The 27,521-nt window shown below is 38.8% G+C and overlaps 1 protein-coding gene across 6 annotated transcripts in view; it reads right to left on the bottom strand.

Moving 5' to 3' along the window:
• Nucleotides 1–27,521, bottom strand: part of celf4 (CUGBP, Elav-like family member 4) — a 116,693-nt gene that overhangs the window by 20,280 nt on the left and 68,892 nt on the right. For all 6 annotated transcript variants that reach the window (XM_037545981.1, XM_017714979.2, XM_017715015.2 and 3 more), the window contains one exon: nucleotides 1,761–1,809. In XM_037545981.1, coding sequence (XP_037401878.1) covers nucleotides 1,761–1,809 — 49 coding nt within the window. The remainder of the gene's footprint in view (nucleotides 1–1,760; nucleotides 1,810–27,521) is intronic.

The raw sequence follows: 27,521 nt of genomic DNA, 5'->3' as shown, positions 1-27,521 counted from the left end.
AAAGAGAGAGAGAGCGAGAGAGTGAAGGGGGAATAGGTACATCTAGCTCTAGTTCTCTGGTGTGTTTGTCTCCGTCTCTCTGTGAACCCATCAATCCTGGTTAGGGAATACCAGGCCCAAAGGAGGAGAGGAAGACAAGCAATTCCCCAATCAAAAAACTGCCTCCCTCTGTCGCCCTTCTCTCTCTCTCGCTCTCTCTCTCTCTCTCTCTCTCTCTCTTTCTCTCTCTTTTTACCTCTATCTTTCACATACACAAGAAAAAAGAGGCCAAAAAGAGCACCAAAGGCCAGAACACACCAAACCCAACAAATCCCACACAACACCAACACCCTAGAACATTGGAATATTCAAACATTCTATATTAGTGTGAATGTAGGAGGACATTCTAGAACTACGAGAATGGGGCACACAATCTAGAACTGTGTGAATGATGGGCATTTTAGAACACTGAGTGGAGAACATTCTCAAACATGGTGAATGAGTGGAGAACATTGTATAACAGTGTGAATGGGACAAGAACATTCTTGTAACATTGTGAATGCGGTAGGGATAACACTCTAGAACAGTACAGTGAGTACAGCAAGAATGAGCAGAATTTTCTAGGATGATGTGAAGGATGGAAAACATACCAGGACAATGTGAACAAGAAGAGAATGTTCTAGAATAGTATGAATGGGATAGAACATTGTAGATCAGTGTGAATGTTAAGAAGATTTTAGGACAGTATGGATGGAGAGAATATTCTAGAACAGGGTGAATAAGGGGAGGACATTGTAGATCAGAATAAATGTGGTGAGAGTATACTAGGGGCACATTCTGAATGGGGAGAACATTTTAGAACAGCATGACTAGGAAGAACATCTTAGAAGAGCATGACTGAGGTGAACATTTTAGAACAATGAATGAGCAAAGAACATTTTAGAACAATGTGAAAGGGAATAATGTCAATGATGGAGAATGTGAAGAAAATACAGAGCCTTCACACTGTTCTAGATTGAACATTTTAATTCACACCATTCTAGATTAGAGGGAATGGAGGGAGAAAATACTATGCTCACATTCTAGGGTGGTGTGAACAGGGAGAACACTTAGAACAGCATGATTGGGGAGAACATTTTAAAACAGTGTGAATAAGCGAAGAACATTTTAGAACAGTGTGGAAGGGAGTAGTGTCAGTAATGGAGAACATTGTAGAATGTGAATAGAAGAAAACTATCTAGAACAGTGTGAACGGAGAACATTCTATTGTGTTCTCCATCACTGACACTACTCACTTCCTCATTGTCCTAAATGTTCTCCCCAGTCATGCTGTTCTAGATCAGAGCGAATGTACCCACTATGGGCATATTCTAGGATGATGTGAATGGCAAGTTACTAAATTACTTTGGTTCAACAGGATTTTGATGGAACGTGTTTGTGGGCGGAGGACAGTTAGGTCAGTCAAAAAGTAAGATTGAGATTTAAGAAGAATGCAAGGCATCCTCAAACTTTTGATGTGCAGTGTATGTCAACAACTCTACACATCAACTCTACACATCCCTGCAGTTCTCTGGGGTGAAGACCCATAATGGGGAGGGTCCGGCGTTTATGTAAGACGGTGCAGCCCGGACTCCTCTGGGTCCTGTAGGCCTGTCAGCGCTCATTGAGGTGCGCTATTAAATATGACACTTAAGAATGGGAGTCACCCCGACATCCACTGGTAATGGAGACGCTGATTTAAGATGACAGGAACGTAAAAAAAAAGGAAAGTGGAGCACTACCTCCTCTGCTCTCGCTGTCGGCAGGCTTCACCTGGATCGGCCTGTTCATCTGCGCACAGCAAGAGAGGGATGGACAGACAGAGAGAGAGAAGAAGGGAGAGAGAGAGAGAGAGAGAGAGAGAGAGGTTAGATTTGTAAAGGACAGAACACAAATGGACAGGTGCACTTCTATATTTTGAACAATTCAATATATCAGAGAAAGAGATGGACAGAAAGAGAGAAAGTAAGAGAGAGTGAGAGAGAGATAGAAAGACAGACAGTGAGAGAGAGCGAGAGACAGAGACTGAGAGAGAGAGAGAGAGAGAAAGATAATGAGAAAGAGAGAGAAAGAGAAGGAGAGAGAGAGAGCAAGAGTGACACAGAGAGAGAGATAGAAAGAGACAGAGATAGAAAGAGAGAGACAGAGAGTGAGAGGAGAGAGAGAGAGAGAGAGAGAGAGAGAGAGAGAGAAAGATAATGAGAAAGAGAGAGAAAGAGAAGGAGAGAGAGAGAGCAAGAGTGACACAGAGAGAGAGATAGAAAGAGAGAGAGATAGAAAGAGAGAGACAGAGAGTGAGAGGAGAGAGAGAGAGAGAGAGAGAGAGAAAGATAATGAGAAAGAGAGAGAAAGAGAACAAGAGAGAGCAAGAGTGACAGAACGAGATTGAGAGAGAGAGCAAGAGTGACACAGAGAGAGAGATAGAAAGAGAGAGAGATAGAAAGAGAGAGACAGAGAGTGAGAGGAGAGAGAGAGAGAGAGAGAGAAAGATAATGAGAAAGAGAGAGAAAGAGAAGGGGAGAGAGAGAGCAAGAGTGACAGAGAGAGATTGAGAGAGAGAGCAAGAGTGATACAGAGAGAGAGATAGAAAGAGAGAGAGATAGAAAGAGAGAGACAGAGAGTGAGAGGAGAGAAAGTGAGGGAGAAAGAGGGAGAGAAGGAGAAAGAAGGGGTTGAGTGTTTGATAAAGGGAAAGAGAGAGAAAGGCTGTGAGAGAGAGTGAAGGAGAGAGGGGAGAGAGAGACAAAAGAGAGTGTGAATGAGTGAGAGAGAATGAGAAAGCAGGAGTGAGAGTGAGGCAGAAAAGGGAGAGAGAGAGAGAGAGAGAGAAGGGAGATAAAGAATGAGAGTTGAAAGAGTGTGAGCGACTGTCAAATATGCACATATATATACATTGAGTGTTTAAGTAACTGCTTGTTTGTGTGTGTGTGTGTGTGTTTGTGTGTGCACTCTGAGTGTGTTTGTGTGTGTTTGTGTTCAGCACCGTGAGAGAGTGCTGCACCGCTCTAAAGCATTTAATTTTTTTTCCGTCACTCGTGGTGGGTTCCCAACAAACTCTGGCTCAATAATACATTCAAAGCGTGAAACGGTCTGCACCAATCAATTTTTAATAATGCCAATCGCCACGGTGACAGCAGGGAGAGGTGGGGTGGGCGGAGGCACACCGACCATCAACCACTGAAGAGTAACAGAGGGAACCCGAGAAAGAGAGAGAAGTGTAGAGGGAACCAGAGAGGGAGAAGGTTAGAAAGGGAGAGACAGAAATAAACACACACACACACACACACACACATATATATATATATATATATACACGGTGTATGTTTATGTACATGTTTATGCTTGTGGGTAATATGTTAAAATATGAAATGACATGCTGTAGGTAGACAAACTATTTCTCTATTGTTCTGTTGTTTTTACTGAATGTATGAACTAGTGATCTCATGATTATATACAAACAGCTTTACGTAAGGAAGATATGAAGAGTTCATATCTTAAACGTTACTCTATTTTAATGAATGGATTTATTTTATTGTGCATTCCAGGTAAAATCAATCATCTGCAATTGGGTTGTTAAGCAATATATATATATATATAGGTAACTTTAAAAATAAAAATTTACTTTTTTAATTTAAATTTTGTTTTTTTTTTGGCAAAAGCAGAGAACGTCAATGATCATTTCATGTTTCAAAGGTAAATAAAGCCATTTGATAGAAACAAAGTTCTTTTAAGTGCAATATTTAACACTCTTTAACAAAACAAAAAACAAAAAAAAGAGCTAAAAAAAACCCAGCCCATTAGTGGGCAATGCTAAACATCTATAATATCACATCTTGGAAAATCTTAAGGCTGAATCTCAAATGGCTCACTGCTCCTGATATACACTTCATGTGGTAACAAGTAAAGTAACTGGGTTTATTCAATCTAGATAAATACTTTGAATGAATGATCTTTCAATCAATGTAGTTGTTTAAGTTCAATAAAACTAGTTCACTTGCTTGTTATTACATAAAGTAATTTTTGAAATACATCTGATGAGCCACGTTTTACAGTGTAGTGCACTTTGTGAATTTTAGCTTTACATTTTATATCCAGTATGAATTGTACACACATGACTGAATCCAAAGTGGTTGTTTGTTAGACACACTGTGCTCTGCTTAGATGCAGTAGTCATTATTTTATGACATATGTAGTGCACTTTCTAGGGAGCCATTGGAGATGCTGTCTAAAACAGTTCCTGGTACTGTTGCTTTACCTGACCTGAATACTACACGCTGATTTGCTGAACGGATGTATCAGGTTCTACTGGAGAACAGCGCTGGTGTTTGACCGTTTCTGCTGTAAAACATGAACTTGCAATGCCTAGACAATGGGCAATAGCGGCTTTTGTGACAAAAACGTATTTAGGGTTCAGAACATGCAACGCATAAAGAATAACTCACAAATGTGGGCTTGTTTTTTAAAAGATGAATTTATTGTTTTTTTTTGCAAATGAATTATTCATATGATGAAGGTTATGCTGCTTCTGTGGTGATTTAAAGGGTGTGCAGCTTGACTAATATGCAAAAAACATTGTATTTAAACTACATTGTTAGTTACATAATAACATACATTTACATTTCATTTATATTCTGCTGTGACGGATTTGATTCTGCACTACTTACATTGTTTACGTTTTCATAGAGATGCATTAGTGGAATAACTGCTGTGTGGACGATGTTATCCACTGTTATCCTGAATAGTGATTTGAACAAACACTAATGTTTCTAATAGTGCATTTTTTGTTTAAGTTTGGCTTTTGTTGTATATGAATAAGTATAAGCATCCCGTACCTGTTATTCTGACAAAAATCTAACGTGGTTTTAGTCCATTGCTTTAGATGATGGTTAAAGGTTGATGAAACATAACTCTTGCAACATAACAGTAATTTTTTGCTACAACACATGATTATTGTGTTGTCGCTGCCATGTAAAGCAGAGCTCTGTACAAAAACATACCCACCACTGCTTTCACTCAGGTTCTGTAGATGTGATACAAAGGCCCTGGCTAGGAGCCGAAAGGAAAGCAAGCTCTGGGCCTCTCACTACATAAAGATCACTCGTTGTCAGGCCTAATCACACACACACACACACACACACATACACATTTTTCTCCCTCTCTTCCATCTCTCACTTTTATCGGCAGTAAAGCCTGGCTAACGTTTTTAATGTGTTTTGATGCATTATTTATTTCACCATGGCTGCTGATAGCATGAGAGAGGGGTGAAGAGAGAGCGAGAGAGAGAGAGAGAGAGAGGGGGTAGATCAGGACATAGATCGGGGAGCAGAGCAAGGTCACACACTCACCCCCACCACGACACACACACACACACGCATGCACGCATGCAAGCACGCACACACACACACACACACACACACACACACACACACACACACACACACACACACACACACACACACACACACACACACACACACCTCTCCCAACAGGCTTTGCCTCACATACATATGAATGTTTTCCTTTGACTGGTACAAATGAACTGTGCTGGATTTGTGCTAATTGTATTCCTCCTACTGGACCTTAGCCAGGAGAGAGAAAACCACCCACACTACAGCATTTTACCACTGTGCACGCATGCACACACACACACACACACACACACACACACACACACACACTCCTAGAGGTTTAACCAGGCCTGAAATTTTGGTCTGAACCGGAAAGCTTTCTGTTTGATCTGACCGACCTGGCATACAGCATCATGCTTTGAGTCCAAACCTGACCTGAGCCAGAGAGAATTCTGTCTGAACCTGACCCAGACCACTTTATCATATTTTGAGTCTGAAATTGACCACAGTATAACAGAATTCTGTCTGATATTGACCCAAACTGGCTCTTTAGCACTGAAAGCGCAGAAGAAAGCCTGATGGTATAGCATGGATATACATGGGTATAGCATGCTCTAACATCTTTAGAGCATGACTAAATAAAAAGTAACTTAAAGTGAAATAATCAAATACTCAGCTGTCCAAAATAAAGACTAAATCATGATTTAAAGAAATGTATTTGTTAATTAATGCTTCTGAACAACATTTTAAACATTTTTATTGGATAGACTTTCCATACTGCACTGTTCTCATGTTGTACTGTCGTTATACTGTGCTGATGTAGCAAGATGTTTGCTTCATGTGCTTAATCATAAGGTCCTATTTGTTTACGTAGAATATACTGAACATATAACATGAAAATACTGAACATAACAAATTGAGCATTTTTTTGGCTGCACTGCTCACAACTGACTAATGAAAGAAATGAAAAATAAAGTAAGGAGAAAAACTAAAGCAGCATAAGTGAGAAATAGGTCTGATCTATGTTTGAAAAATGAGAATCAAGCAGTCAAGTCCTGTTGGGTTTGGACAATTATTTAGCTCTACACTGTTAGAAATTTTGTGCAGGTAATTTTTTTGTTCATTAAGGTACAAACTACGTAAATATTTCTCTCTTAAATAAGTTTTTCCAAGTGAAAAATAAATATTTGTATGTTTTTATAACCAAATGTTTTAAAACAGAAGTATAAAATAAAAAGCCTACAGACGAGACAGGGTGTGTGGATTCAGTCCAGCTTAGAAAATACAATTTGAATGGATTATGGTACAATTATGTTCCCTGACTAAAGGTACTGAGATGTACCCTTGAGGGTCCCACATGTATACAACACAGACATATGCACAAGCACACATGCATTCACATGTACACACCACTCACACAGCACACATGGACATATGGACACATATGCGCACATGCATAAACAATTATGATGCATGATCAGATGTTCATGTGATCTACAAGCTATCAGTTTATTACTGTTATTTTGGCCAATCTGTATTGCAGTTTTGTGCTGTAACTCACAGAAGATTCATGCTACTCTCTTAAAAAGATGGTACTTCAGTGGTTCTTTAAAACCAATGATTCTGTATAGAACCATAAACACTCAAAGATCACCCATTTGCATAATTAAAGGATTCTTTGCATAATGAGTTCTTCAGGTTGATGGGGAATGTGCAAGAATGTGCTATAGACAATTCCATGTAGAATTATTTTGAAAAGGGTTCTATAAAGCACCCAAAAGGGTTTGCAAGCTTGACATTGCAACAATAAAAGAACACTTTTGGGTGGTGTATAGAAGCCTTTTCCAAAACGTTCTATATACAACCATCTACAGCACATTTTCTGTCAATCAGAAGAACGCTTTCATGATGCAAAGAACTCTTTAATCACACAAAAGGCTCTTTGAGTGTTCATGATCCTATATAAAACCATTTTCTTTACTTAAGAACCCTTGAAGCACCATCTTTTTAATTACTTGCACCTATACCAATTTTATTTACACCTAAACCAAAATGTTTTAGCATAAGCTTGCATGACTTTTCAGTGAGCATTTTATTCGACTCATGTTATTTCAAGTGGTTTTTATCTTAAGGATTTAAATGTATCTTATAAAGGTGGTAAATCATAACATAGCATTGACATTTCTTATGTGCGTAAAGACCACTCGCAACAACGTATATCATGAAAAAAGGCAACATTAATGAAAGTGGTCTACAATGTTCTTTGGAAGACAATCATTCATATGAACAAGAACAAAATGAATCAAGCAAGTTTTTTGAGACTGAATGAAATACAATTTACCGTTTTTGCTCACCACACACGCATACGTATACATATCAGGAGTGTAGCTATGGGGTTGGGGGGTGCACCAGATTTCTAAATGCTCAAAAAAGTCCTCTGAAGCCAAAAAAAATATTAGGATTATTCCCAAGATCCAAGTTCATAGGATAACAATTTTTTGTAAAACAAATAAAAGTGAGCATGGTCAGGGACGCTTTCAAGATGGATAGCTTGGTTGTCAACTTCAATATAGTGATGTCTCTGTAACAAACAGGTTCCGAGCTGGCCTCTCAACCAATAACAAGAGCCAACCCCATACACAAAAAAACGAAGTACGTCACTGACACACATATAAATGTATGAACATGCAATAGACTCTGAGTGAGTTTCTGCTGAGCTGGGTTGACCTCAAACAATTGCTGCAATGACAGACAGATGGCAGCATCGAGCCACACACACACACACACACACACACACACACACACACACACACACACAAACACACAGACAGTAAGGAGCTCCACACCACTTTCATGAAAGAAAAAAAAACATTCTTTTTCTCGCCTTGATTTTACACAAAGCAACATCAAGAAATACATGCTGAGATAAACACTCACTCACACGCACACACACACACACACACACACACACACACACACACACACACACACACACACACACACACACACACACACCACTATTCCTGCACACTGCATGCAAATATAATGCACATGCAATTGCACAGCCATTCCAATGCATGAATAGAAAATTGCACACACACACACACACACACACACACACACACACACACACACACACACACACACACACACACACACACACACACACACAGAGCAGTGCACATTTCTGTGCAGCCATGCTGCATGAATCTCTATGAAGCTGAATGGCCTTGGACAGAGCCGGCTCCACAGAGCTAGGCAATAGATTATGTAACTATGGGTGGTTTTACACACACACACACACACACACACACACACACACACACACACACACACATTCATATCCAACATTACTTCGGCAAACTGCATGAAAATATAAAGCACATGCAATTGCACAGCCATTCCAGTGCATGAATTGAAAATTACACACACTCACACACACACACACACACACACACACACACACACACACACACACACACACGCACACACACACACACACACACTCACAGATTGCCGGCAGCGTTCATCTCTGTTCAGCTGTACTGTATGAATCTCTATGAAGCTGAACGGCCTTGGACAGAGCCGGGCTCCGCAGACCCAGCCGATAGATTATGTAACTGTGGACCATTACACACACGCGCACACACACACACCCACGGCACTAAATGGTCAGGGAAATAGGCGTGCAGCGTACAGGAGCGTGAGATACACAGCGGCCTCATTGTCACCGGCAGCATTTGCGTCCTTCCAGCACAGAACTGCGCTGTTAGCAGACTGCTGCTAAACCCCGACACCAGCCTGAGCCACATCACACATTTACATGCCATTTTGCTATATAAATGTCTCATGGTACCACTGTACAATGAGATTATCCTTATAAAAGGTCTATTTTAAAATTAGTTTATTAATGGTTAATAAATAGGTCATAAACATCTTAAATATAACAATGAGCAGTTGTATCAAATGCATGAACGTGACAACAGTGCCATGTTATATCTGATGAATATGAACTTCTGTTGAAGTAACAGGGCTGTGTTTGAACACTGGTACACAGAACAGACAGCTAGCAGACCACGAGGAGACATTTGCTGAACTTGACAAAAAGTATATTAGATTGAAATCGCATACGGTGCCTTTAAGGCATTTTTTAATGTCATTGCCAAGAATAAAATCATTATGTAATTCCATTTGAATTTTTTGTGACTTTGAAACAAGCAGAGAAATTCTCTCAAAAGTGCTGATTCAACACTTTCAGTCCATCCCACATTTGTGTTTGTAAGTAGCAGAAGAGGTATTTTATGAATTAATGATCTGAATTTGGCAAAAAGTTATGGTTTTATACAATCAGAACAGTTTCAAACCAGACAGTACAGAAAACACAAACTAGACAATATAAAAAACTATGGAATATCAACCAAAACCTTGTATCTCCAAAATGGTGAATTCATTGGAGAAGGAATAAACTTTCTTTACTTTGATTGTAAGTCAATGGAACGACACTTTTTTCCAAGTCGTTTTGGGCTGTTTCTTTTGGTCCATTTATCATGAAATTTACAATCATTGTAAAGGACAACATGCATGTTCACATTATGCCAAAAACTGAAAAACAACAAAAATGGCGATACAAGGTTTTGTTCCGACAGCAGTGACATGTAACTATGTAATTACATGGAAATTGTTATGTCATAAATCAACACATATGTAGCAAACAGCAATAATAATTCTAAACTTTTAAAAGTTAAATAAATTGTTTAGTGTTTTGAATTTTTTTCACGTTAGAAAGAAATTTTTTTTATATTTTTCACAAAGAGAACAAGTGAAACTCGTTCAGGTGGTGGAAAGAAAGCAGAAATGCAGCTCTGCTTTGTTGTTGTATTCTGACCCCAGTGAGGGACAAGAGTCAGAAAAACAAACACTAAATAAAAAACATAGAGATAAATTATGAATCTGCACAGTCTGTGTTTCTTCAGCACTCCTTCCAGACACACCAAACAACACAAAGGAAGCCTTTCTAACAATCATACGACTGTATAATAAATCAGGTGTGGACCAGCTCAGTCACACCACAGCTCAGACACACAGCTGATTGGCCTGAGTCTCCACAACACAAAGTAGAGCAGCTAATCTGGTGAGGACAAAGAAACATGCAGTAAAAGCCGTCTGACTCCGGCATTCTGCCCCGTCTGCAATAGTGCTCTTTTCTTCATGCTAGTGCTTTTCAGACTCTCCGTTTTTTGCACCATTTCCACCATCTCTGCTTTATTTCAACCCTCACACACAGGTGTTGGCTGAAATTTGGATTCTACTGAATTATTAAACCACCGCTGTGCCCATAACTCACACTCATTTCATCTCTCTCTCTTCCCTTCCCTCACTTTCTCTCTCTCTGTCTCTCTTATTTTTTCTGTCTTTTTCTTTCTTTTCTCACTGTCTTTTTCTCTTTCTGTCTCTCTCTTGCTTTCTTTTTTCTCTTTATCCTTCACTCACTTTTTCTTTCTTTCTCTTCTCTATCTCTCTCTCTGTCTCCTGTCACTCTCTTTCTCTACATACATCTCTCTTCTTATATATATTGTCTTCTTTTTTTCTGTCTTCTCTTTCTTGCAATCTTGTATATTGCTTTCCCTCCTTCCTTTTCTTCACCTTTTCTTTTCTCTCTCTCCTTTTTTCTCTCTCCTGTTCCCATCACTCTCTCTTCCCTCTTTCCTTCTGACTTTCTTTTTACACTCTTGATTTGTCTTTCTTTTTCTCTTTCCTTCCCTCTCTTCACTCTCTCACACTCTTTATTTTTCACTCATGCGTCCCTCTTCCTCCCTGTTTCTTTTCCCTCTCTCTCTCTCTCTCTCTCTCTCCCATCTTTTTCTTTCAGTATATTTTTCATTTTTTCATCTTTCTTTCCTTCTCTCTTTCTTACACTCTCTTAGTTTCTCTCTCTTTCTTTGTTTATTTCTTTGTTTCTTCCTTTGTTTCTTTCTTTTTCACATTCCATTTTGCTTTCCTTCTTTCCTTTTCTCTGTCTTTTCTTTTATCCCTCTCTTTTTCTCTCTCCCTCCTCTTTCTCTCCTATCTCGCCCCTCTTTCCTTGTTTCTTTTGCACTCTCTTTCTTTTTCTTCTTCCTTCTCTCTCCCCTCTCTCTTTCTCTATGTCTCTCCTCACTCTCTGGTTCTCTCTCTCTCTCTCTCTATTTCCTTTTACACTCACTTGCTTCCCTCTTTCTATCTTTTTCCTATACTTTACATTCTTTGTCTCCCTCTCTCTCTCCCTCCTTTTTTCTCTCTCTCTTTCCTCTGCTCACTTTCTCTTTCTGTTTCTATCTCTTGCTTTCTTTCTCTTTCTGTCTTCTGTCTTTCTCTCTTGCTTCCCTCTTTCAGACTCTTTCCTATCCCTCTCTCTCTCTCTCTCTCTCTCTCTCTCTCTCTCTGTATGTCCCAAGGTAAGTCTTTAAACAGACTGAGGCCTGCGGCTCCTCGTAACCTTCCTGGAATGACATGCAGCATACTGCCTTAAACTCTTATGACCCCTCACACCCCCGCCTCTGCAGCCAGCACAACCTGCTGTAAACCCCCATCATCCAAAAATGCACCTCGAGAGCTTCCAAAGGGTTCAATTAAATGATCAAGAAGTGTAAAATATTACATGCATTCTGAGGCGCCTCTATAAATTGTGTCAAATGAAAATGAGACAACTTTACAAGAGTGGGTGAAAATGAGGAAACTTCTCCTGGGGCTCGACTGAGCGTGACCTTGCTTTGCATAGCGGCCTCGGGATAACAGCTGCATTCTAAAACACCCGCCTCATTATTCGCTGCATATGACAATATCACTGCTATAAAGAATACTGCACCTCAAATACATGGAGTTACAGACTGTCAGAAAGAGCTTTCAGTCAAGAATCTTTTGAATTATGACCATTAGGTTTGTGTGAAGAGGCACCACTGTCTCACAAGGTACTGTTGACCATGCTCTGGCTATTGTTGTCAGTTTTCAGGCTTTTTTGTGTGGGGCTGATAGTTAGAGTGGGTCTTAGTGTCTTTCATAGGGGATTTTTTGCAATAAATTAGGTTTAATTGATTAATCGTGACCGCCATACTCAACTTTGGGAATATATAGTAAAGATTCATTTCACAAGGGAAGGAATGTAAAAATTTATATATCAAGTGCACTTTATGAGACTTTCAATCTGTCCCACTATATATCAATTACAGACAGTATTTAGCTCATTTTAAACACTTTAGCTCATTTTAAACAGCCAAAGGACAAGACAACTTCTTTAGCCTCACCGCACTACTGGCTCTCAAACTTTACACAAAGCAACCAGCAACAACATATTAATAAGAAGACATTAGAGTGTGAGATGAAGTCATTAGACCTGGGCTGATGCATTAGCAGGTCAGATCATACATCTCCAACAGACCCTCTCACAACAGACCCTGCCAATCGCTGCATAATTACACATATGAAAGCAATAAACAGCTATAGTTGCTGCCTCTGGTGATTACAGCACAGACAATAAAATGACTGCAGTTATCAGACAACACAGAGAGAGGGAGAGAGAGAGAGAGAGAGAGAGGCAGAGAGAGAGAGAGAGAGAGGGGGGGAGAGCAAGAGAGAGGGAGGGAGAGAGAGGGGGGAGAGAGAGAGAGAGAGAGAGAGAGAAGGGTGGAAAAAGGGAAAGAGAGAGAGATAGAAGGGGGGAGAGATGGAGAGAGAGAGAGAGAGAGAGAGAGAGAGAGAAAGAGAGAGATGAAGATGGTGTAACAAAGGACAGACTGTTTCCAGTTCTATACCTTTTCATTCTTTTTTTCTGTCTGTCTGCAATTTTCTTTTTCTTTCTTTCTTTCTTTCTTTCTTTCTTTCTTTCTTTCTTTCTTTCTTTCTTTCTTTCCTTCTTTCTTTTCATATTCTTTCTTTCTTTCTTTCTTTCTTTCTATCTTTCTTTCTTTCTTTCTTTCTTTCTTTCTTTCTTTCTTTCTTTCTTTCTTTCTTTCTTTCTTTCCTTCCAGAATTTGCATTGCTTTCTTCTTTCTTCGTTGCTCTTTCTCATGTATCTCTCTCTCTCTCTCTCTCTCTCTCTCTCTCTCTCTCTCTCTCTCTCTCTCCCTCTCTCTCTATCTGCTGTATGGATTATGTGCTGTTGTTTGGCCATAAATCCTGCATTCTCTCCCAGAAGTGGGTATAAATCACACTGCACCACAATCCTGCCTTCACTGTATTTGCTTTTACTCGTCTAATGAATAAAAAATGAAAAACAAGCCTAAAGCTTATCAAATAGGGCAGACCCCCCCCCCCTTCTCTCCAGGCCCTAAGTGAAAGATTATTTCTGAGGTTTTCTTTTTACGTCTTTCTTTCAACACCTCCCTTCCCTAATTCATCTGTTTCCAGACTGAGGGCTGGAGCGATATTGACCAATTCATGCTCCATCCACAATTATGCTCTTTTGTAGGTACAAGCTTTCCAGAATATTGACATAAATCCCATTTGAAGTCTAGACTTGCTGAGAAGTTGAGTAAAATGCTACACTACAGAGCTGGACTGTGTTATGTTGCTAATTGAAGGCAGATGGGTTGAAAACAACATACGTGACACAATAACAACACCAGGAGCCAGTCATTACGACATTATGGATCAAATTAATGGTAACCATACACTAGAAGACTTCAAAAACAGTTGTGAAAGAGTAAAGTCTGATACTGTCTCATATCTAAAGACAATGTAACAGTTTTTAGTAACACACTGTGATTTAGCAAAATTGTAGAGTCACTGTTTGCAAGACTACAACTAGACTTTTGAAATAATTTCCCATCATGCATCTGGTGGAAGAAACCCTTTTCCTTCTTTGCTCTATAGTGGTACAGATGGGAAGATATGATGGGAAGATACATTGGCTGGGCATATAAAGATGTGAGGCTCAGCTCAGGCCACTGTAGAACTGTATATTCTGGCAGATTAGCACCCACAATCTTTTAATTAATCTGTAAAATGTGCAGTTACCGTTTTAATTAATATAAAGTATTATATAAATAAACAATAAAAAAGGAAAAAAAAACATTGATGCTTCTTCTGTATCACACATTTCCTTACATCACTGTTATCTATCTATCTATCTATCTATCTATCTATCTATCTATCTATCTATCTATCTATCTATCTATCTATCTATCTATCTATCTATCTATCTATCTAACATGCCACCTACATATGCTTGCTGGCATGTCATTGTTTGTATTATCCAAGACTGAAAACTTATGATAATATTGACCGTTGAATTTATCACAGCATCAAGATGAAAAAAAGACTGAGTTAAGATCGCCATCCTGACCACCTTACACTAAACGATTGAAATGATACAAGCACAACACAACTCTAGCAAGGCTCTCGTCATTTTATTTTCACACTGGAAACTTGCCTGCGACAATGAAATTGCTTGAAAAGTCGTTTGGTGTAAGGCCGGCATGAGCCTTGTGTTCACTTGACTATTAAAGTCTGAACAAAGTATAAAAGACAGGGCATCTCATACTATATGACTGGTTTTTGATTTTTGATTTTTTTGGGTGAGTGAAATATTGAGGATCACATACTAAACGATTAGGGATCACACACTAAATGACTTTTAATCTGTCGCTGAACTGAACAGAACATACTAAACTTATGCAAAATCACATAAACTCTCTTGGACTCTTGTGTTCTCCTGTTATCAGGAGAAACAAATAAACAAACGTGAGGCTGCAGCTGCTGTTTTCTCTGTCCCATGTTTAAGTTAAGGTCATGGATTTAAAATTGTGATCAGTTTGGTATTTTTTAGAGTTTTAAATATATATAAACTTGATTGTGCTTGTGTGTTAAACAGCTCATTAAAAAGCTTCAATCCACACGTGGGAGACCTTTCACCATTTTTCTGTTTACTTGCTGTATTTTCTTCTTTCGTGCTTTCAGTTTTCATTGGCAGTTGCAGGAGTTTTTTCAGACTGAGTCATTGACCATTATGCTCAGAGTTGGGTTGAAAAAATCAAAGGTTTGATATACTGGCCTAAAATTGCTATCGTGAGGCCAAAAATACTCGATTCTCTCTAAGTGTCGACTATTACTGACCCAAAAATCTGCAGACTACAGCCGCCTGGCACAGACTCAGCCGAACTGAGAATCGAGGCTAAAATGAGGGTAAAAGTCATGTACTGTAACCACATAAGCATATCCAGAGTGACTCAAGCCTGATCAATCCACACCCAAACAAACTGAATATCATTTGAAATTAATGTGAGTATATAAAGCTTTATATACAGTGTCTAAGAAAACATTTGTGGGAGGAGCATTTACGGGATAGTTCATGGAAGACTGTTTCTGAGTTTTCCAGAGAGGATTTCTTTTGTTATTTGTCTTTCATCCCTGTCCCCTCTTTCTCTGTGGAGGGCTGGAGCAGAATTCAGTCTGTTGTTCAGGCGCCTGAAACTGACCTTGTGCTGCTCTTTCCTCTGCCTGAGGTGAATGAACGAACGAGAGAGATAGAGAAACAGAGAGATGGAGAGGCATATCTTTTTCTTCCTAGGGGAGAATGAAGGAAGAGAGAGAGAGAGACAGAGAGAGATGTGTATTCTTAGACCTACACAAGGCTCCTCCTAATGTTCACCACTCAGAGAGAATGGAGAGAATCTCTTTCTCTCCCTTTTTCTCTCCCTTTCTCAACACTGCTGTGTGTTACAGTCATATAGGTCACCAGAGTGATTAATGTAAACCTAAATACGAGAAAGAAAAAGTTGAAATATACAGGAGAGTAGAATATATCTCATTTACAAGACCATTAGTTATAAATAAGATTATTTTTCACTTTATCTATCTTTTCTTTCTGTTTTTCTCTTCGCTTTTCTCTCTCTCTCCTATTTCTTTCTTCTTCTTTATCCTTCTCTTCTCACTCTTTTATCTCTCGCACACCTCTCTTTTTCTTCCTCCTTTTCATTCTCTCTGTTACTCTCATCTCACTTTCTATATCTCTTCTCCCCTCTTTTCATTCTCTCTCTTTCTCTCCCTCCCTCATTAAAGCAGTTCATGGTTTGTCATGGCTGTAACATGAGTGACTGATCTATCTACTAAGCTCTCAGTACAGCTTCACCAACTACGATTACTTAAATAAATACACACACACACACACACACACACACACACACACACACACACACACACACACACACACACACACACACACACACACACACGCACACATACACACACACACATACACACACACACGCATGCACAGTGTGCCTCTGGCACAAAACACACATAAACAAGCATGCGAATATACACATCATCATCCTTCCTGCCAGCTCACATTCTCCTCTCTTATCCCATCATCAACCATCCAGCGGCCTGCCTGATTAAATATAGAACACAGAGAGAAAGAGAGAGAGAGAGAGAGCACTAATGGAAAAAGAAGGAGAGAGAGAGTAAAGAGAGAGAAAGAAAGAGAGAGAGAAAGAAAGAAACAAAGAGAGACCACGAGGAAAGAGATGGTCCCCTGGTAAAAAGAGAGAGGGAGAGAGAGAGAGAGAGAGAGAGAGAGAGAGAGAGAGAGAACAAGAAGAGAGAAAGAGAGACAGAGAGAGAACAAGAAGAGAGAAAGAGTAGAGAGAGAGTGAGAGAGAGAACAAGAAGAGAGAGTAGAGAGAGAGTGAGAGAGAGAACAAGAAGAGAGAGAGAAAGACAGAGAGAGCACAAGGGAAGAGAGGGCCCCCCAGTAAAAAGAGAAAGTGAGAGAGAGAGAGAGTGAGAGAGAGACACAGAGAGAGAAAGATAGATAGAGAGAGCACTAATGGGAAAAGAGGGAAAGAGAGAGTAAAGAGAGAGAAAAAAAGAGAGAAAGAGAAAGAAGCCAAGAGAGACCACAAGGAAAGAGAGGGCCCCCCCAGTAAAAAGAGAGAGCAAGAGAGAAGGAGACAGAGAGAGAGAGCGCCAATGAGAAAAGAGAGGGATAGAAAGAGAGAGAGCAAAAGTGGAAAGATGGATAGAGAGGGAGGGAGGGAGAGAGAGAGAGAGAGATTGAGAGGGAAAAGAATGAGAAAAAACAGCTGATACCACTAAGAGCCTACTTTTGCTTGCAGTGAAGCTAGACGATGGAGAATCGAAGCTAATTTGGTCAGTGGTTTCACAAACACAGACCCTTCCATGCTCACAATGAAAGATCATTGAGTTTTGCATTGTTATCAAGTTGCTGAGCATTTTGTCTTGCTAACTGACTATATAGCACAGCCTGGATATTAGCCTAGCCCTCCTTTTCGGTTTTTGTCACACTGGAGATGAAGATTGTAATTGTCAATATTTGCACCAATAAATGAAAAATCAAATTCCCCCTTTTTTCAGTTTTTGTGCTCTGCATCTGTACCTGAATACAGAGACAAGCACACATTTTTATACATTTTCAATAGCAAACTGAAGGCATTCTATAAATATTGTATATATTTTTATACACATTTTTATTAATGTATTAATACTGTTTGATCGTGTCTTTCTTTTGATTATTAATACTCAATGGTGGGTTGAACATTCATTACAAAACAGTTAAAAACCCATGAAAAATATACTGACAAAGACAACAGGACACAGCACATTGTTATCCAAATGACGGAGTAATTTATGATGGTCTGCAAATACTTTAGTAACAGAATTCGGTTTGGGTTGAGACTGTTTGAATGACAATCTGTTTTCATGGCACAGTGGTCATTCAAACAGTCTTAGTGAAATGCTGCAGTTGCTTGTAGTGACAATTATCTGCAACTGATTTGCAGCACCACGTGGAGGCCTAATTATATAAAAAGCTAATGTATGGAACTACAGGCTGTTTAAATTTGTGAGATGAAGCATATATCAGGAGTATATTACAGGGGTCGGCAACATGCAACTCTGGAGATGCGTGCGGTTCTCTTATTGCCCTGCTGCGGTTCCACAGCAGAAATAGATTTTTAGAACAAAATAATCCTCCTTTGCAGTAAAATAAATCTCCGCTGATCATTCTAACACAGTTTTAACAATAAATTATCTTAAATGCTGAAGTTAATGTAACCTATAACTGTTTATTCACCAACCTTTAACCATAAAGTTTGGAGCGCAGACTACTGGTCACCACAGCAACAACAAGTCACGCCCAACTAGTATCAAATGAAAAGGCAAAGAGAAATATTTACGACAAACATTTTATAAAACTATTCTACTTTTGAGGAAAAGTTTCCTGCTGGAGAAAAGCAGCTATAGTTGTGCTAAAGCTTAAAGCAGAGCAAATTACGTCTGCATTTTCATTTATATTATATTTTTAGTTTATAATAGTACATCAGCACATACTGAGACATATTTACCACCACAATGGTAAAGTGGACATAAAATGTTGTGTCTCCCAAAGTGGTTTGATTTTTGTTAAAAGGGCAAATTGGCCCTTCTTTACATTTGGGTTGCCAACCCCTGGTATAATGGGCTTGAGTGTTAGTTTGAAATGAGTCTTTTTTAATTGCAGCTAGAAGATAAGTGTTTAGATGCCAGGCTACAGGTTTGAAACACCTTTCCATACATGGATTATGTCAAGTATTTGACTAAAATGCATTGAAATGCATTGAAAACGTCTAGATTTGGGCTTAAAAAGGGTCTGGAAAACTAACCTCTGGGTTTGCACAAGAAGCTGTTACTTTGGACCTGAATATGGTGATATCTGATTAGTTATGATGTCACTCGTTGCTTCTCTGTTAGCAGAATGCCCCACCTCAACCTTTACAACTGCCCAGATAGTCTATCAATCAAATATGCCTTGTAGCAAGCGGTGTTAACAATTGAGAGGCAGCCACAACAAATACTAATACACTTCTTAACATCAAATGCAATGATTTATTAATGTCAAAATTGTCTACTACTCTGCCTTTCTGCTAATAATCTTTTGTTAAATTAAGCATATATGCTTCTCATATTTGACCAAATCTGCTGTTTGAGAATGAATGAGCAGGAAACAGAATAAATTAGAGCAACTGCACTCCAGGTTCTGTAATGAGCCACAGCAGAGTCCTAAAACTCTCATTTTTAGTTCTTCGCTTAGTGAGTCATTCATTACAAAACAACAGAGCTTAACTATAATGGAATCTCTAATGAAAAAAAAAAGGCAATTGGCAAAATATGATCATTTTATGATCATATTATTTACAGTACTGTGCAAAAGTCAGAGACCGCACTTCATTTTTCCACACCTCTAAAGTTCAGTCTTAGAATTTGTCGTAATTCCAAATGCACTCAGTGATATTGAGGTCTGGACTTGTTCTGAGAACAACAGCAGCTGCTTTGTTTGATTGTCTTTTTGTCTTTGATTGTCTTGACTTCTTCTTTCTTCTCAGTAACGGACACATCCTTTCAGACCTGTAACACTGAGTTGGTTTGTCACAGTGGAGGGACGGATTTTGACAGATTTGAAGCATGAGTGGAGCTTCATTTTCTTTGGAAATACTATTAATCTGATTATAACAGCTTTAGTGGTCTTCCAGGTCCTGCATGGTGGTTAGGAATCTTTTAATCACTGTTTGAACTGTAGATTTTTCCCCACACATTTTTTTTTGTTTTCCTTTTTGTTTTTGGTCTCTGACTTTTGCAAGCCTCTGTTCATAATTGACATAACTGTATGGGTTAAATTCATATCATATTATGATATCTGCCGCCCTTCACTTAGGCAAAACACTCTTGAAATTATATCATAATTTATGCAAGAAATAAATGGTGGCTGTTTATCTTCAAGGCATAAATTAAAGCCAAAGAAAACAACGTGCAAGCAGCTAATCCACTTTAAATATTGCACCAGAGCATTGCTCCAGGAACGTTATTGATATCTGGCAGTACTTTGTCACAAAAACCTTCAGACATCAGAACCTACTTTCACGTTCATACAACTGTGTGAAAACAGCTGAATCTCACACAGTAACACCAAGAATAACACTTACATATATGCTTACTATAAAATATGTTCATGCAAATGCCCTCCTACAAGCTCCAACAATGACCTTCAGACTTAATCACTTCTGCACTGATACTCCAACAAACATACACCCAGACACGGAACCCAAATGTCAGGTTTGGAAAGGTGAGAGAGTCCAGTAATGGTCCACTACTTGACAAAAAAAAACAATGTCCTTCTACCTCTGTGGTCCATACAGCATTAATATAGAAGGTGCAACATCAGTGTTGCCCTCATCTGGTGGGCAAACTTTCAATATAAATGTTCTTTTTTTTTTCATTAACATAATATATTTAATACATTAATAATAAACATTTGCTTATTATGTGGGCATACAAAACCCTACACAAGTCCAGGCAATAAATGTTTTTATATATATCACTCCTGTCAGGAGTCAGGACAAAACCTCATATCTCCATTTTTGTCATTTTTCATTTTTTCACCCTAATTTGAAATGACTAGTTGTCCTGTATGTTCTGTCAGAATTCCATGATGAATGGACCAACAGAGATGATCCACAACTACCTTGAAAAAAATATTTCTCCATTTACTTACATTCTTTCTTCTGTAAAGTTACCCTTTTGGTAATATGTTTTTTCTCATATATATAAACATTAATACAGTTTAAGTTAACACAAATCTCTCAATGAGAATGATCTTTCTGCTAAGATGCTTTTGGGAAACACAGCCCAGATAAATAGATTTTTAAATCTAACTTTCCCAGGTACCTAGAACGTTTGCACAGTACTATACAGTTGTATGCAAAAGTTTGGGCACGTCTGACATTTTAATGCAGAATTACACAAAATGGGCCTGTGCAAAAGTTATGTCATATTTTACATTTTGTATTTTTGTCTAATGTGCTAAACTATAGCAAATAAATAAAATTTGTGCACTAAAATTGTCAGAAATATGTCATATTTAAGTAGGTTTTCTGTAGAGGCTGTGTGATGTACTTATTTACATGTAATTTGATTAGTGGTGTTCAAACTTTTGCATGAGACTGTATGTTGTAGACTGTGTGTTTAGGCTTAATCCTTGATAAATGTTACGCATAGTTAAATGGTTCTTTCATTTTGCTGGGCACAAACCAAGAGCTAGAAACTGTGTATGAAGGAACTGCTGCTGCTACTCACCAGTTTTCACCCCGGATCACGTGATAGATGCTGCCTTATTCTCCTAGATCAGACACTGAAACTCTGAGCTACGGATCCAGACACAGTCCCCGAGCACCTGGCCTCAATTTTCAGCTGATTGTATTGCTTGGGTTCCCAAAGCCACCAGACTGGTGTTTTCCTCTTTGATGGAGTAGAGTAGAGTTTTCAGATACAGGGCTGTCATTTTATCCTCCTGAATCATGAGCCACAAAATCGACAGATGGGCATTGCAGAACTTAATGTTGCCACTCAAAATGTACAATGGCTTTCTTTTGAAAATTGTTGACAAGCTTAAGGATTCTTGTGGAAACTCTTCATACACAATGTTGAGTGAAACTCAAAGCTCAAAAGTTTCTCAAAAAAAAAAAATTTTTGATAAAAAGTTGTTTTTAACATCACAACAAATGAAAAAGTCAGAAATACAGACTCAGATGTGTCAATATAGAATATAAATTGATCATAAATGCGCTTAAATACATTACAATTAATGTTAATAATGGTGTAATTGTCTTTGCAATCTACTTAAATGATTTCAAAGACTTTTCTAAGGGTTAAACCTATCAAACTCAGTATACAACAATACATTCAGATTGTCTTTGTCCTCTTTAACTCATTCAAATCTGAGTTAAAGAGTAGTTATGATGGATGCTCATCAACACTAGTCATAATAAAATTGATCAGCACATGAAAGTGAAGCTTTCTGTGTGCTGCCATGTGTTCTATGACTATATAGATGAAGCACCATGCTGTCTTTATTGTTAGATGCACTATTGTTAGAGTTTTTCTCCAAGTGAGTGTGCAAACTCATTCAGAGCACAATTAGGAGAAATGATGAATTGGGACTGGCAACATGTGGTTTGTACTACTGTTCAAAAGTTTGGAATCACTATTTTGAATAATGTAAAACCAATTTCGTTGGAGGTACATGTTTTAAATTGTAATATGATGCTAATTTTCAAAAGATTTCACAATTTGTCTAAAGCTATAAAGATTATGAAAATATACAGAGGTTGTATATACAGTTGAATAACACTGAGAATGAACCTAACCTCTACATAATATCCAGATAGCCTCATATCTGAAAAACATTAACCAGATCAAACTCATTAAATTTATGTCAAGAAATTACAACAAAATATATTATTATTTTAATAACATTCAGTCTTTTTCATGATGTTATAACTTCTTATTGTTCACACAGTAATTTAAATTGTGGATAAATCACTGGTTGGCCTTTTGGAGTCTTTTTAATATTGAATGTTATTTATAACTTTATAAATTACTATTGAATTTTAATTCTTGACTAAAATAAAATTTAACTTCAATCATCTTCTTCACACATCAAATAAATGCAACAATAGCACTGAGAAATCATGCTATTAACCAAGAAGAGTGGATGAAACAGTAGAAACACACACATTTTTTGCATCAGCCTAAAAGGTTTAGTAGGAAGAAACTGTAAACATGAGTGGTCCCATCAGAGAGCTCAACTCTGCCCCTGTAAAATAAGTGTCTTCAGGATTTCACAGCACTTTGTGTTCATTTCTGTGTGTGTTCATTTCCGAGGACTCTGTATGATTCACAGAAACTGTCACATTACTGTCTATGAAATTCAGACAAAAAAGTCCTTCACCTTCAAAGCACCAAGGATGGCAGAGAGCATCAGTCACTCAAAGCAGTTTTCTCTCCTTTTCGCTCATTCCACAGTGTATATCTCCTCCACGCTTTCAGCCCCGGCCCCCTTCATCTATCCTCCACACACTGCACCGCACACTGCTCCCTGCAAGGGGCTTCACAGTCTCTTGGAAGAATGATTAAAATCTTTAATAATTTAAAACACAATCCCGAAAGAGGAGAGAGCGCAAGCGAGTGAGAATGAGTTAGAATCAGAGAGAGAGAAAGAGAGAGAGACAGAGAGTGCTGAAAGGAAAAGCTGCGTAATATTTTTGACCTTTGAGGAGAAGTGAAATAGTGTCCTTCTCTCCACAGGGTGTGTGTGTGTGTGTGAGTGTGTGTGTGTGTGTGTGTGTGTGAGAGAGAGAGGGAGAGGGGGGGGGGGCCTCCTTAATTTACTCTCTCATTTGCAAACACCTTCTTGTGCGGACTCGGGGAGGGCAGCCAAGCCTGAGCTTCCGCACAGCGAGGGAATCATTTCCATTATTAATGCTGAAAAATTTTTACCTAAATTGTGCCCGTAAATATCCAATCAAGAGTTGGCATGGAGCGGTGAGTTCTCCCTGCATGGGGTTAAAGAGGGACAACAACGGAGCTAACCTTTTTGAGGGGAGTGTAGTAGTTGTGTAGCCATTAAAAAAAAGTGATGCATTTAATTTACCCACTTCAAACTTAAATAATTTCAACACAAATAAAATATGTTAAATAAACTCCAATAACTGTGTATGTAATATTACAGCTGTTGTTTTCAATGGAGCCTCTAATGAAAACAGCTTTGTAAACACTATACAAGCATGGGATGGCACTGTGACTGCTAAAGGATGCCACCATGCAACAGAAATGTTAATGTTCTATCATTTTTTATATTCACATGTAACAGCAATTCATTTAAAACACAGCTTTAATTAAAGATAGATAATGATTTATTTTTAGATCCTCAGTTATCTAGTATTATTACTAACTGTGGTGCTGTATGAGGAAGTCAGGTGTAGCTGAAAAGTATGTTAGGGTGGTGCAGGACATGTATGAGGATAGTGAGACAGTGGTGAGGTGTGCAGTTGGAGTGACAAATGGTTTCAAGGTGAAGATAGGGTTACATCAGGGATCAGCTTTGAGGCCCTTCTTGTTTGCAATGGTGATGGAAAGGTTGACAGATGAGGTCAGGCAGGAGGTTCCATGGACCATGATGTTTGCAGATGACATGGTAATCTGTGGTGAGAGTAGAGAGCAGGTGGAAGAGAATCTGGAGAGGTGGAGGTTTGCACTGGAGAGGAGAGGAATGAAGGTCAGTAGAGACAAGACGGAATACATGTGTGTGAATGAGAGGAAGGCAGGTAGAAAGGTGAAGATGCAAGGAGTAGAGGTCGTAAAGGTGGATGACTTCAAATATCTTGGGTCAACCATCCAGAGCAATGGACAGTGTAGAAAAGAGGTGAAGGAGAGGGTGCAGGCAGGATGGAGTGGGTGGAGACGGGTGTCAGGGCTGATGTGTGACAGAAGGATAGCAGCAAGAGTGAAAGGGAAGGTTTACAAGACAGTAGTGCGTCCTGCTATGATGTATGGATTGGAGACTGTGGCTCTGTCTAAAAGACAGGAGGCTGAGTTGGAGGTGGCGGAGATGAAGATGCTGAGATTTGGGAGTGACAAGGCTGGACAAGATTAGAACTGAGCAGATCAGAGGGACAGTGAAGGTGGAGCAGTTTGGAGATAAAGCAAGAGAGGCCAGGTTGAGATGGTTTGGACATGTGTTGAGGAGGAATAGTGGATATATTGGTCAAAGAATGTTGGAGATGGAGCTGCTGGGCAGAAGGAGAAGAGGTAGACCTCAGAGAAGGTTTATGGATGTAGTGAAGGTGGACATGGAGATGGTTGGTGTAAAAGTAGAGGAGGCAGTGGATAGGGCAAGATGGAGGCAGATGATCCGCTGTGGCGACCCCTAAAGGGAGCAGCTGAAAGAAGAAGAAGTTATCTAGTATTATTACTATAAATTATGATTTATTTATCAAATTATAAATTATATCAAAATGATTATCATTTAAATTTCTTATCCAGATATTTTTATGGCATATCCAATTACAATTTTCTTCCTAAATTATTCTCTTTAAGGTATAAATAAGCAGGTACATTTAAAGGGCTCATAGCCTACATTTCTCTTTGGTCTTACAAAACAAAAATCATAATTCATTTTTATATGACCATTGTCCAACCTTTCTTTATGTCTTAGACTTAAACAGGCTGCTTTTGTTACTTTGACCTTAAGACTGATATAAGATATTATATCTAATCTGATTCACTGCCCTGTATTTTGCCTCATTCACAATAGCACTCAGAGCCGAAACATGTCCTCAAAGGTCAGTGTGAATAGGTGGAGCTAAACTGCTATAGGCTAAATAGATGGACAAATGTAAAAGAGTTGGTTCTTAAGACTTTAACAAAGTTTACATATTATTTCAGACTCATTTATTTTAAAAAAGTGAGGGTTTTGGGTTGAATCCATAACTGGGTTGACATGAGCTTTTAAATAGTCACCATGTGCTCTATGACCATTCTATCATTCTAGTTAAAGAGTTTGAGCCTTTGTTTTGTTAAAAACTTTGTTGATACAAATCACCACTGAAAAATAAAGCTGTAAAGCCATACATTTAGATATTGTTTGCTACATAAAGCTCCTCCAGCCAATTTTTTTCTGACAGTTAGGCCGGCACAAAGTCTCACTCTCTCTCTTTCTCTCTCTTTCAGGAGATGTGAGAGGCTGATACAGCATCTCTCAGGAGGGGGACAGGACTGTCTGTCACAGGCAGAGAAAGTCCTGTCTGGCTGGCTCTTCCCTGGCACACCACTTACACAGCCAAACAAAAATCAATAGCTTAATGATCCAAAACCAGTAATAAAAAGAGTAAAAAACACACGGCCCCTCTAAAACAATAAAATGTCTTTTTGGCAAATGCAGTCCCCACCTGTGCCATTGCGTGTAAAAGTGTATGGATTAGATGTGTGTCTGTTAGCTCACTCTGACCTGGTGGCGCAAAAAACATTGATTTATCGATTGTTTTTTTGCCTCAGCCTCCTTCTCCCTTTGCTCCCTCTACTGCAAGAGTTCCAGATTTGGAGGAGAAACAGTGTGAGTTTCCTGGATGAGTCTGTGTTTCCACTGAGTCGAGTCTTTCCTCTCGCTTATATCATCCAGATTTATTAACCCGGGTCATGACCAAGTCAAAACCTTGACCTATCTGCTCAGCACAATTTACAAGCCCCTTCCAGCAGCTGGTGAGAGTTTGGCAGGGTCTGCTCTGCTCCTCCTGGGCCACGGAGAAAGCCCACCTTCTCTGGGTAATTTAACGATTAGCTGACAGCCTGTGCTTTATGATTTACCCCCTTCCGCTGCTGTAGAACAGAATGGGCCTGTGGTCGTTATCAGCTGGACAGAAGGCTGAGTGGGGCCGCCGTGCTGCTCGAATATTACCACCTCACCTCATCTCACTGTAATAAACTGGCCTGGGTTGCACCAGTAATGCATAAATATTTTTGGAGTAAGTTTTTTTATGTAAAGTCTACACTTAGTCCTTCAACACTTGTTAGTATCAAACTTTTTCATAACAACATAATAGAGTAAAGCATTTGGAACCAAACATTGTATCTCCAAAACATTTTTGTGAGAAGTAAAAACATTCTCAACTTACAACAAAAGTTTCTATTTTATTCTATTAAAAATCATGATATTTGGATATAATGTAAAGGACAGCTGTTTACAAGTGATTACAAGTGAATAAACAAAACAAAAAAAAAAATGGAGGTGTTTTGTCCTGACAATGACAATTTATTTCATAAATAGGGGGCTCAAACTCACATTTCCTGACCATAAGACCAACACTTGCGACAAAGAGTTGCGTCACTCAGGAACCCCTGGAGCAAGTATGTTTAGCAGCTACTAAGCTCAACCTAAAGACTAACCTTATCAGACATGTAGACTGTGTATGTACTAGAATATACTAGAACTATTGAAAGAATGGAAGAATCTTACAGGTGAACTGTGAGTGATGTATGTTGAAATGTCTACACATTGTGGTCAGGTAGCACAATCTGGGCTGTGCACAGTCCTAAAAACAAAGGTTCATAAATTTTCCAAATAAAAGGGTCTAAGAAAATTATGTAATGAATAAAAGAACATAATATGGACTTTCCTTCATCTTTAAAAAGGGTTCTTAGCACAATCATTTGCAAAAATGGTCTTCAGAAGAGCCATCTATTAAAAGTTTCTATAGGCAACCAGAAGTGGTTCCTCTATGGCATCACTCCAAATAACCCTCTTTGAGCCCATCATTGTTTAAGAAAGCAGCTGGACTCGGCCTTTACAGT

The sequence above is a fragment of the Pygocentrus nattereri genome, chromosome 16, assembly GCF_015220715.1.
Source record: "Pygocentrus nattereri isolate fPygNat1 chromosome 16, fPygNat1.pri, whole genome shotgun sequence".
Lineage (NCBI taxonomy): Eukaryota > Metazoa > Chordata > Actinopteri > Characiformes > Serrasalmidae > Pygocentrus > Pygocentrus nattereri.
This window is presented reverse-complemented; position numbering and strand designations above follow the sequence as displayed.